This window comes from Danio rerio, chromosome 7 (assembly GCF_049306965.1).
Source record: "Danio rerio strain Tuebingen ecotype United States chromosome 7, GRCz12tu, whole genome shotgun sequence".
In the NCBI taxonomy this organism is placed as follows: Eukaryota; Metazoa; Chordata; class Actinopteri; order Cypriniformes; family Danionidae; genus Danio; species Danio rerio.
The window spans coordinates 43,004,430-43,017,849 of record NC_133182.1 but is presented as its reverse complement, the minus strand read 5'-3'; the positions used below and the strand labels follow the sequence as shown (position 1 = coordinate 43,017,849).

The 13,420-nt window shown below is 37.8% G+C and overlaps 1 protein-coding gene across 5 annotated transcripts in view; it reads right to left on the bottom strand.

The window, feature by feature from the left end:
* adamts18 (ADAM metallopeptidase with thrombospondin type 1 motif, 18) overlaps positions 1-7,788 on the bottom strand; it is an 87,785-nt gene extending 79,997 nt beyond the window's left edge. For all 5 annotated transcript variants that reach the window (XR_012383473.1, XM_021477942.3, XM_073908868.1 and 2 more), the window contains exons 1-3: positions 7,412-7,788; positions 7,249-7,321; positions 5,823-6,142 (exon numbers count right to left, since the gene is read on the bottom strand). Coding sequence is in view for 2 of the 5 variants with exons in the window: in XM_009303403.5 (XP_009301678.1) it covers positions 5,823-6,142; positions 7,249-7,321; positions 7,412-7,525 (507 nt within the window). In the remaining 3 variants the exon portion in view is untranslated. The remainder of the gene's footprint in view (positions 1-5,822; positions 6,143-7,248; positions 7,322-7,411) is intronic.
* Positions 7,789-13,420: the final 5,632 nt, after the last annotated feature.

Below are 13,420 nucleotides of genomic sequence, written 5' to 3'. Positions count from 1 at the left end.
GCTAAACGCATATCTCCGGCTAAACGGAGCAGTGCTCGTAATGTTGAGCGAAAAAAAAAAAAAAAGAGACAGCTGTGAAACATAACCACCTTTGTCTTTTTGTAGAAAACACACTTTAGATCTTTTTAGGCTAAGAGGTTTTTGAGTTATTGCCATCTATTACTGAATGTCTCAGGAATATCAAAAACAAATCCAACTTATCCGCGCTCATTTCTGGTACCCCCTGGATGTACAGCGCCCTTAGCATTTGCCTATACTACCTATGCCACGGGCCGGCCCTGCTAAAAGTGAACCGTACCGTACCACTTTTTGGGTACCCCTTGCAAAGGGTAATGAGCACAACAAAAGGGTACCAAAAGGCAGAGCAAGACATACAACTAATAGCTATTGGTTTAAAGAGATAGCTCACTAGCTCATGCAACAAGCCAGGAGAATGAAAACAAAGGAACCACCATTTTTAAAAAAACACAGCTGAGATATTACACCGTGATAATATATACATATAATAGCGAGCCATGGTCGACCTGAGCTCAAACAAACCTTGTCGTCATCTTGAACAGCCATAAAGCCAAGAAGAAGAGCAGAATCTATCAAGTGCCCGTTAGTTTTTTACGAGGGCGTCTAAAGCGTTAGCAGTTTCGCTTTCTCAAGTGCACTCGCAGCGCATCTATATTTGAAACGACAAAATTCTTGAGCTGATGATAATAACGTGCGCATGATTTTTGAAGTGCTTCTGACCTCCAATCCTTTCAGAAATGGACAAATGCAAGAGTGAAGCTTGAAAAAACAAAGGAAAAGCCAGAAAAAACAAAGGAGCAAATGATTGTTTTAGCAACCTAAAACATGAACAAACTGCCATGGTTAAATATTATCATGCTAATATGAACTTGGAATGACGGAATTACTTTTTAACAAGTAGTTACATGAGCTGGTGAAGATTTAAGATACAGATGTGAGGTTTGCACTGACTGTGGGCTATATGTTGTGTGTTGTTTTTGTCCCCATATAAGGACTAAATGTATGCTGTATGTAGTTTTTCTGTAACCATTGGTACCCTTTAAGCAGTAGAAAATGCAAGCCTGATAAAGGTGACCCATACCGAACCATACAGCACTGTACCACTCTATAAGGACCAGCATAGGACCAGCTCACGTAAGATGGAAAGGTAAGAAGGAAAGGTCAGCAAGCCATGATGCCTTTTAATGCCTTGACATTTAATTTACACCAGGAAGAGGATCTCAAACTGTAAGGTTTCCAACAGTGGTCATTTCAGCACAATCCATGAGTGCCAACTTTGTTGAAAGCCTCAAAAGATTTTCTCGCAATCTTATTCCAAAGTCATGCAAAAACTAAAGAAGTACTCTTAGAGTCTGCATAAGGCAATTCCCGGCCTCTCTCATCCATTGATGTATGAATGGCCCGGTGCTTTACTCTCACTGCAGTGTGTCCACACAAACTTTGAGTGCACTGACAGCTTTCCTCCTTTCCAGTCAGGGTGAATTAGCATCACAACTGTCCCTAAGTGCAATCCCACACGTTAGCGCATCAGCTTGAACCAGCAGGTCTGGCACTGAATAAACACAGCTGAAGTGCTTCACCAGCACTTCACACACATACACACCTCACACATTCACAGACAGTCTAGCACCCACAAGGCTGGACTATGGGTTGGGCTGTCCATAAAAGATAAAAGAACACTTCACCATCCATCCAGAAAGACTTCATGAAACATCTCCACCCCCAAAGACAGAGTAGAAGAATCCCTGTGGGAAACCTGTTAAGCTGAAGTAACTAACACCTTATAACGGTTGTGCATACTGCATAATTAATTAGGTTACCTGTTTTAAACATATTCACAGTTTACAAGAACCTATCCTTTGAAAGCGACAATTTGGTCAATCAATACATTTATGAAGGCTTAGTATTCAGTTCATTAATCCACAGCAACAGAGCAAATACGTTACTCATATAGGACCCTATTTCAAGTGTGCTATCATGTAAACAGTAACTAGATGAAAAATAAATGACAGTCTGACCGTGAACAAAAGAGACAGTGGGGGCTTGGGAAAGGTCATGTCTAAGTTCAGCATGATTGGACATGTTTGGAAAGAGCTAAAATTCAGTGAAAGGCGATTGTATTGAATCCTCTTTCCTACAAATCCCTGCTTTCAAACTATTCAAAGACCAGAAAGATAATTAGGTATCCTCAGTTGTCTTCAAGGTGGACTCCAATAATTTTACTTCAACGACCGTGTACAATGAACAGGAACAAAAAAAGCTAATGAAAAAAATTGAGGACTCCAGGGCTCAGAAAACAGCTTGTACTAAATAAGCAATAAACATCTTTATCAAGTAGGCATAGGCCGGTATAAGATTCTGACGATATGATAACCTTGGACAAAAATATCAAGATTTCACAGTATTGTGATTACTGCTCAAAAATATATTATTTTTAATCATCTTGGTAAAAAAAAAAATCTGAATATAATTTATTTTAAGAAACTTTTCAAATATTTTGAAGCAGTAAACATGTCAGGCTAAATAATTCAAATCAATTATTGACTTCTGCTGTCATCATTTGTTTCAAAAACACTGATTTCTTTACAATTTAAAACCACATCTTTGGATATATTATCTGCTGGAGATACTGCTGACCTAAAAAAAGAAACCAAAAAAATTTAAATAAAATATTTACAGCATTAAATTTTTTACTGTTTTAAAACCTTGACTGTTCCAAACCGCGGTATACCCTAAAAACGGTTATCATCCCATGCCTATTATCAAGTTGTACATCATGATAAGGGAGAAGCTTTGCCTCTTTTGTTTGTTGATTGGGATAATTGATTAATTCACAACATCAACATTTGTAACCTGAGGTTATTTAGTCAACTTAAAGTTATCTCTACCGGCAGGGATTGCTAACATACTAATTGTTAGCAAACAATGGCATCAGTTAACACAACCCAATAAAGAAGCATTGCATTTCTACTATCTGATTACCAGCTTCAACAACTTAAGCTGACAAGTCAATCATTGAGTTGAAGCTAGTGAACCAACCAGAATTCAGTGCTAATGTGTCATAGGCTATGAATCATAAGAACAACTAAATATGCCAAAATATTTCATCCATTAATTTATTTTCTTTTATGATTATTCCCTACAGCGGAATAAACCGCTAACTTCTCCAGCATATGTTTTACTTATCGAATGCCCTTCCAGCAGCAACCCAGCAGTGGGAAAAACTTATACACTCTAGCATTCACACACACTCATACCTTACAGCCAATTTAGCTTATTCAATTCACCTATAGCGCATGTCTTTGGACTGTGGGGGAAACCACAACACCTGGAGGAAACCCATGCGAATATGAGGAGAACATGCACACTCCACACAGAAATGACAACTGAGCCAGCGGGGGCTTGAACCAGCGACCTTCTTGCTGTGAGGCGACAACGTTACCCACTGTGCCACTGTGTCGCCCTGCCAGAATATTTAATTCATCAATAGTCTGTTAAACAGTATTATTAAAGATTTCTAAATATTGTATTGTCATACTGGATCTACTTCTCAATGACTTTGACTGGCCCTGCCAGTCAAAACAGATCTAGAAAGCAGGATCAGCCAAGGGGGCTGGCTTGAACCTGTCACCAGCTAAAAGTAATGGTAACCCAACGGAAGCCCAAGGATGTGCATTTATCAAGATTGGAAAAGCAACTCTGAACTTGCACAGCCATGCAGGCCTGCAACTTGATCTGGTGGAGTTCTGACCTCTGAACCGGACATTGCAAAACGCCACCCCAGTATCTCCACCAGTAATCTGCTTTCACAAACTGAAGATGTTTCCACTGTGGCACTAATTCATATGCCATTCTGGAGGAGCTCATGTACAAGATTTTCAATCAACATAATACAGCATAAAAAACTAAACTAATACACAAAATAACAAGCATTTCATTACTGCAATGATGTGTGCTTTTTTAAAGTTGGATGGAAACGTTTGATCTTGCCGTTAATCTGAGGCCAGACAATCCACTGGAAGCAAGTGATAACAACAATTGAAGAGCACTCAGTAATTAAAAACTTTAAATGAAGCAGGATTTACTGAGTAAATCCCTCTATTCCTGATTTAAAGGCTTGGACCGCCTGTTCTTCGTTTAACAACAGAATCCCTCTCCATCTGCTATTTTATGCACTGTTTAACAGAAAGCAAGAGGACTAGTTCAAGCAAATCGGGCTTTCATCAACTCAGTAACCTAATGGATGGCATGTACCGACTGCGGGGGTTCTCATCCACATAACCATTGATTTTACTTTTGGACCGACATTCTCGCCACACAAAACCTCTCTAAGCAACTGCCTCCTCGGCCTTTCGCAGCACAAGGGTTAGCTGCGGATCAGCAGAGGGATGAATGGGTTCTCATTTGTACTTAATCCAAAGCTCCTCATCAAGCGGAGATGACATGGAAGGGTTAAAGTCCTCTGTGACTCGTTCTTTTTCACTCTGACAAAGAAAGGGAGAGTGAAAGAGGCAGAGTGACAGAATGAGAGAGCCCCCTTTTTTTCTCGGACATTTCCTTTTTCTTATGTACATTTAAGCACAAAATCCGAAGGGACACACAGGTCTTGTTTGGCGTCCTGTATATGTGAAATAGGGGCACCTTTAAGACCACCGAGAGAATCATTTAGAGTTTGGGCCATCGTTCAAAAAAGGAGCTTCAAAAGAAAGGGGGAGTAGATCAAAGAGTCCCTGCAGTCTATTCAGATGCAATTGCTCCCAAATCACATTGTGTTGTCACACAGTTTTAAAAGAATGGGTCACTGCTGCTTTATTGTTGAGAAGCTACCACTAATGAAAAGGACAATGCAAAGATTAGCGCTGCCAGCCAAGCGCCTGAAACCTCGCTCTGTCTTTAATTGTAGAGAACAAGGAAGGCAGGAAAGCAGGGCAAACATAGAACAAAAGAGCAGGCAGCAGAGACAAAACCGTCAGCACAACTCTGGGTATGATTTTACAGTAGCCCACCATCCGGAAGGTGTGACATGATCCTCTGTGAATGAAAACATAAACCAATAACCAAGACTTGTCAAACAAAGCTCAATGCACAGCTCTGCCACACACAAATCATGCCTCTGTGTTGGTTTCATTCAGTGCTTCAGTGATCTTGTTTTACTAAGCTCTTCGTGCACACTTCATATGTTCTTTATTTATTACACTATATGCATAGAAGCACACTATATACTTCCTAAGCACCCAGAAGCACATTAACTGTAACTCAAATATGTTTGCACAATACTTGACATTTACATCTATTGACATATACAGCTACTTAAAATATATCCATGTAATTAATAAGTAAATTAACAATGTGAGAATGTAAATATGTCCTTTTTTCTAAAACCAAACTGACAAAGTTATACAAATGCATACAGTACTAAGCAGTAATTCAATATAAAGGGCAACACAAATGTTTTATACTAAACAAAAAAATAGAACACTTATTATTGTATATTACTTGAAATAAAATACAAAATAACAGTAAGTTTTAACCAAACTACAGGTGGAAATATGCTGATACATTTTAAAATGTTTACAAACCAAAATGTTCAAATATATTTAAGATACGCTTACCATAGACTTTATAACAGCCCTAACTGAACACCTCAACCCCTAATTAACCCTCATCTGAAAATCTTGAGGAAACCCACTGAAGAATATTCTTCAGCATTCAATCAAACTGCATTTAATTCATATTGAAAATGTGTATGTAGGTTTTAATGATCTGATTTCAGTGAATGTTTTAGTGTAAAAGCAGACACTTACCAAACCTGTACAGGTGGATAAAGCCACAGATGAATCAGAATGGTTTCGTATGGAACCTTGATAGAAACAGTTATGAATAGAGGGGTCAAGTGTTGCTGTATTGATGCCCTCTGCACCCAGTGTCTGTACGGTAAACCCCTCTGCCAGCACGTGGGATGGCTGGAGGTCTAAATGTAGTTCCTTGCCAAAAGCAGAGACATGATAGTGCACTAAACTGCCAGCTTCTGACAGAGACCTTCGACTCCGTCCATGTCTTGACACATCATGCGAAATGTAGCCTCCATAGGAGTCCACTTCCACTGGTGTGGCAAAATCATAATCTGTGGGTGAAACAAACACAGTTTAAATCACACGAGTCAACATCAGTCTTTCACTGGTCAATTGCAGTGGTCTAATATAACAGTAATGAGTCTTTAAAGGAGTTTTGTAGCTTTTCTTGATGTTTGTTAGATTTTTGGTTTCGTTTATTTGTGTAGTCTTTATTTATTTTTTGAGAAAAACATCCACCAAATACATCGATGACTCATTCTGCACTACACACATTTTTGTCCAATCAAATTCTCCCTAATGAGGTTGTCACTCGGTATAATAAAAACAGGGCGTTAATAAAAACATGGGTGTTTCCCAGTGATGGGTTGCAGCTGGAAAGGCATCCACTGCGGAAAACATATGCTAAGTAAGTTAGCGGTTTATTCCACTGTGGCGAACACTAATTAATAAAGGGACTTGGCCAAAAAGAAAATGAATGAATGTATATTTTTAAAGCACTAGACCTTATGTTTCAACATAACTAAAAATTGTTCTTAGTCAGTACAAAAGGTTTCAATAAAGGAATACTACTCAGGCCATTTCATGGGGTCTTGTCAAAATCTGCAAGCTACCTGCATATTTCTGCATTTTGTACATTATATTTATAAGCGATGTCCATTCTACCCTGCAGTAGATGTGAAAAGATGAAACTAAACTTACATTAAATCTAGCTTGAATATATAAACAAAACATTTAACCAAAATCTCCAGAGTATGTGTTTCCCAAACTTTTGATTGGCAATGTAAATATTAATTAAAAAGACAATAAATGATCTGTGACTAACTTCAAGTACGCGGCAGAGAAGAGATGAGGGAATCCCTTTAATGCTCCCACACATACAACAGTACACACTACACAGGCTAGCGCACGACCACCGGCACGGGAAGCACTCATCTTGGGAGCTTTTAGGCTGTGTTGTAAACCCTTTAATTCACTGAAACTTAATGTGGTGCTTCGGTGTATTTATATTTGTGTACAGGTAGCCTGTATCCAAGGAAGGCAGGTACGGCTTTTTGTTTTAACCCGTGCGCGGAAGCATGCATTGACAATTCGGCATCAATCATATGTTGTCATCATTTGCAACGGAAATACAACTGCAGTGCGTAAAGACACAAACCTTGATACAGTCCGCCGGTGTCTCCGGTAAACGAGACCGATGCCACAGAGTGTAAACAACAGAACTGCACAGCCTGCAAAGCGCAAAGAACTCACCACAATTAACTTGGTAAATGATACTGAGTGCAAAATGATAAATAAATAGCTGTCAACATGTCACCTGCCTTTAGAAAGTTTCCAAACGACACACTTGCCAGCGATCTAAATGATGTGCAGGTTACCAGTGGGACTTGTAAACTCCAAAGCAAAAGGAAAAGGCAATCCATGTTGGTATGCATGCACCTTTGCCGTTAACTCTTCAAAAACGTGACAAGCAACAGTCCGTAAATCCATGCAATGCAATATGGAGACATTGCTAATTGTCTAATAGTCCCGTTTCTGTCGCTCCTCAAGTAAAATCCACCGGGTCCATTTGGCTAATGCGCGCTCCCTCTGTTTGCAAGCACAGGTACACGCAGAACTGCTGACTCCAGAGTGGTGACAGTCGGCGCGTATGCGTGTGTGTGCGTATGTGTGTGCGTCTGTGTATACTAGGGATAGTGGCACCGGCTGATGGGCAAAGAGTGGAGGTTTAAGTTTGGACCAATCAGCGACGAGCATCTGCCGGCGATTCAGTGTATAAGCGCTCCTCACTGTCCGACGGTCCGCGCGTGCACAGATCACAGAGTTCATTGAAATGAGAAGCATGTTCACAGAACCGTCCGAGCAAGTAAACACATGCTGTCGAAGGAGTTTATGTGTTTAATGTGGAGCTGAAGAGTAGTGAATGGGCTGAGGGATGATTTATGATACTGTATGCTGTACTGTATAATGAAGCGCTTTCACGTCAGGTCTTGTTCAAACTCTAATGTCATGAATCTCAAACCGCTGATTGCTGGGTGCTTTTGGTTTAATAATATGTGACAGCTTGTATCTGCTTTATTTATTTATTCGGCCTGTTTCCCGACATTCTACGTACGTAATATAACTTTTGAGTAAATTAGTTGGGACTCTCAGTAGTCTGAAGTCAGATTACAGAGTTGACATTCAACAGGACAATTCCTTTACTAACACCTCAAGTGAAGAATCAGACCTTGATTAGTTTGGTTTGATTATATTGAACACTGGTGTGATAGCTCTGTTTTAATGTGATTTATCTTAGTAAACTTCCAGAGCTGACAGACACCCCTGAAAAGATGCTTCGCCAACCTGATTTCACCATGTAGGACATGTTCCTGGATTAACATCTGATCCTGGAACAATATTCCAATCAGCCAATCAGAATTAAGAGATACATTTACAGTTTATGGTAAATTTAGGCTTACGGTTAGGTTTACGCACTTCTGAGTGTTATCCAACAATTATTTACCTCTGAACTTTGGAATAATTTACAGTTATGGTTGGGTTTAGGGGAAGGGAAAAGGTAAGGATTACATTTTCAAACAAAAATGATGTTCCAGGACCAACATAGAAGTTAATCCAGGATCGATTCGTACTTGGCAAAATCATGAAATGCAAAGACACTCACTTTCAAACAAAATCTGCTGTGATTCAAACACATCTTATTAAACAAAAACAGGGCATATCACAAATGAATGAATGCTTATATAAGCCTGGTTGTCTTAGCATATGGACAATGTTAAAAACTGATTTAAAGGGACGGTTCACCCAAAATTAAAACTTCTTTACTCACCCTCAAGTGGTTCCACAGCTTTATGATTTTCTTTTTTTCTGCTGAGCACAAAAGAAGATATTTGAAGAAATCTGCAAGCCTGTAACCATTGATTCCATAGTAGGAAAAACAAATAGCTACTATGGAAGTTGGTTACAGGTTTTGATTTTGGCCCACACCCTAAGAACCAAGAGAACCAGACCAGTGTGAACCCAGTCCATTCATTTGATAATTCTATTTATTCTGGAAAACAAAACACCAGAAAAACAGTCAATATTTAGTTTTACTGTTTAATTTTTAGGCACAAAAAAGCTAATAAGTTATCCTGTTTTTAACTCAAAAGAATTAAAACAAACACAAAACAAAAACGAAATAACGAGGCATTTATTTGTTTATTCGTTTGATCAAAAAATGAACACCAAAAAAACGAGATTTCAACGTGTGGGTGTGCACGAGACGGAGATGCCACGCTTTCTGCCGATTGGTCAAATAGCTATGAGGCTGTAGGATTTATATCAAACTTCGCTTATCAACTCATACATAAAACAGGTACATTTACACTTATAAATTACTTGCATATACTGGATGTTCAAAACAATATCTATGAAACTTACATATATACATAAACTTGATACATACATCCACATACATGTAAACTCGCTACCTGCAAACACACCTATACAAAATAGAATATAAATAGATAGAATAATCTACTGAACGGATGCTACACGAACAAATCCCTCCCTAAGAGTCTCAGGATTCAGACTATACAAGTCTTTGAGTTCAGATGGTGTTATATAATTTCCATTAACTCATAAGTCAAAAGTGCTTTCAAAATGTCTAGATTTTGAGTACAATAATTTTTGACTATTTAAAATGATCAAGCATATGCTTTCTCGTTCACTAGCTGTTCATTACCAACTTTTGAGTTAAATCATTTTTCACTTATTGCATGGTGCTATAAATTTTGCACTGTAGATTGAATATTAGTCCTAAATAACAATACCAATGTTAGTGTTAGTAGAAGGCCTTCATGAGACTGCAAGCAGGAAAAAATAAAGTCATGAAAATCTTTTTTAAGGTAATTGTTTAAGAGATTTATCAATTTCTCAATATTAATTAGTTATAGATTACTAACTTTAGGATAACCAAACCGCAGAGGAAAGTCTCACAGTCTTATTAAAACAAAAGCTGTCTACATTTGGGTGAATTTGAGTAATCTCATTTGTTTGATTGCTTTCCCTGTTCACTGGTTTATTATCTCATAAAACTACCTGATTTTCAAACTAAAATTTTATGAATCACATAAAAGTTAAAGTCACGGTTCAGCCAAAGCATAAAAGATCAATTCAAGACGTCATACAATGTGGATTAAAAGTATTTATTTTATTATTTTACTTAAAGAAAAAAACTCTCACTAGTTTCTGATTTGCTTCTAATGAACAGAGGAGGCCAAGATTCCCATGCTATACACAATATCAGCCATATGACAAGTAGCTCAAAGAAAGTCTCCATGTGAAAAGGATCATTCAGTGAACTTAATTGTACTTTACAATCCATTAGTTTCGAGCCTCATTTTGCAAAAAAGTCCTCCGAAAGAGTGTTGTCAGATGTTTTAGCAAATGTTGGCTTGGGGCTCAGATTGTCAAAGCCAAATGCATCAAACCCCAATGGAAGATGGTTTTTGCTTTGACTACATTGTTTAGCATGTGTTTGCGTGCCAATACTTTTTTCCCTGGCTTTAAAACTGTGCCCACTTAATGAAGTGGGCACAGACAGTCCAACGTACAACACCATAAAGCCATGCTGACATATGGGTTTATGTACACAGCATGTTAAATGGAGTGTCAAAAGCTTCACTCATAGATTTCTGTCCAAAATCAGGCTGTACGCAACCAACCAATGAGCAGTTAAACCCTGGAGGGGGGCAAAGATATAATCCCTGCCAATGCAAACTTCTGGAGTAAATGAAATGTCTCTTAAACCTGCATTGTCATCAATTCAGTTTTGCTTCATGCAAAACACTGGCGCTTATGATAGCTTAAAGCAACTTTCGCAATTTAACGTAATGCAATAGGCAGTGAGGTCATAACTGTGCATCTGACCTCATATTTGCTAGCATTTGTTCTTCTTCTTCTTGTTATACGGCCGTACACCATTTGTTTTATATTTGTTTGCGTCTTGTGAAGAAATAGCTTTTCCAGCAGGGGCTCCAGCTGGGAAGAAGTATGCCAGGTCAGGGTTGCCCGTATCTGCTCTTAATTTACCCCATACTGGGTTTTAAAGAACATAGTGCAGCACTGCAATTGTAATGTCTGAATGAAGCACATCTCTAAATAATGCGGGGTTCAATTTATCTATGCAGAAATACACAGCGCAGCCATTCATGTATTTAAAATCAGGTTTGTAAACAATCATTCATTGTACTGAAGGGGAAATTATAGAGCTGAACACGTTGGATTCTAAATAAAAACCTCAGAATCTTCCGACTTCCATTCTTTTTGGGAAGAAAACAAATGTTTATCCATAATATAGTCTACGTGGGCTGCATCTTTAGAAGTAAATGTGGTATCCAGACTAGGATGTGGATTGGGAGAGGTCATAAATCTTAATCCATGACAAGAATCAATACACCTTTGAGTGGCGGTTGCACCCACTATTTATTTGACTGTGTCACCGAAACCCCAAACAGTCTAGGAAATAACTAGGAAATAACTGCCTTTTAAGCCTGACCTGTTGACTTCTGCTTATACCCTGGAGAACATCCCTGATATCTGTTATCTAGTGACTTGAAGGCGTACAATTAGCGTTATCACAGACAAACACATTTAAAATAAATTAAAAATAAATATCAGTCTTTGTTTTCTGAAGGAGTAACTAAGGATCGGCATTTCAAGCTCTTGTGTCCACATGTGCTATGGGTCAAACATTGGCTAAATCGGTGCTGATGTGGCTGTTTACTGTCTGTTTAATGTTGTTTACTGTCTGTTTGCTATTCTCTGCAATTGTGCACCTGGCCCGAGAATATAGATTTCAAAACAGTGTCAGCAGTCTATAAATGATCAAGCATATTTCATAATGTTAGTATTGTTAAAGAGCCCGGTTTTAGAAAGACAGCTTGACATTGTCAGTGGAGCTCCTTGAAGTTCAGGGCAATGAAAATAAATAACTCCGATACTATCAACATGACATGGCCTAAAGACAAGGGTCAAATGCTCATCTAAATACATTCGGATAAATACAAATACAAGGGAGAGCGGTTTGTATATGCGGAGGTCTGTTTTGTAAGATCTGTTTGCTTAGTCTTTGTGTTTCTAGAGGCCTGCACGCATTCGTGTATGTCTGTGTGGGCATGGGGGGGGGGTCGGGGGGAGGTTAAAGAGAAAAAGACTGATATGTAAAATCTGATAAGAGTGTAGCTAATGACGCCTTAATCTAGGATAATGCCCCCTCCCCCATTCCCTTTTAAAAGCCATCAGTGTTGACCCATAAAACTGTAAGTGTCTCATTTCCATAATGGCTTTTTTCAATACATCTTTTGTACTGCTAAAACACTCTATTCACATTTATTCTAAATCAGAGAGGAAATTTTACTAGTTTATTTGATGAGGAAAGTGATACAAGAATGGAGACAGGTAGAATGTCATTTTGTTAAAATAATAGTGATTTACTGTACACTGTAATGTTAGAGAGAGAAAATTTTGATTGATGACAGCCCTGCCCCTTAAATTTTATAAACTTTACAATTTCGGTAATTAGATACTTATCAGTTTAATTAAGTTATAATTCCGGTAATTAGATTTTTATCAGACTAATTAAATTATAATTCTAGTAATTAAACTATAATATTAAATTAAATATTGTAATATTATTAATTAAATTTTAATCAAATTAAATAAAAAATCTCAACCGTTATTAAAACCATTACTTTATATTTTATATTATTGCAATAAATTATATTATTAAAATTATAATATTTGAATAATATTATTATAATTTTAATATTAATATTGAGTGGCTGTGTGTGTGTGTGTGTGTGTCTCTGGTAGGGGTGTGGGGTGGTGACTCTGGCTGTGTGTGTGTGTGTTTGAAGCCCATTGACGACTGCTTGTGAAAGATAGAAATAACCCATTTCTAAAGCAGAAATTGTCTCATAAATGTCAAATGTTTTTTACATTAACTTAATTTAAATGGTTAATCAGGTTTCAAATTGTTTTTTAAGTTAAACTAATTTTAAAGTGATCTTTTAAGTCTACTTAATAGATAAAAACTGATAAAATGCTGGGTTCCACACAATACTTTAATGTTGTCCCAACACAAATCATTTAAGTTAACTTAATTATTTTTACATTTTTAGGTGGATTAAACATAAAATGCATAAATTGTCCCTTGTTAAAAAATTGTATTCTTTCAACATTTAACAGCATCATAATGAGTGTTTTACGCTATAACTAACGTGGTTCAAACGATGGATTGGTGTGAGAGAAACTACGGGTTTTGGAAAACACTCGTCACTGCATCA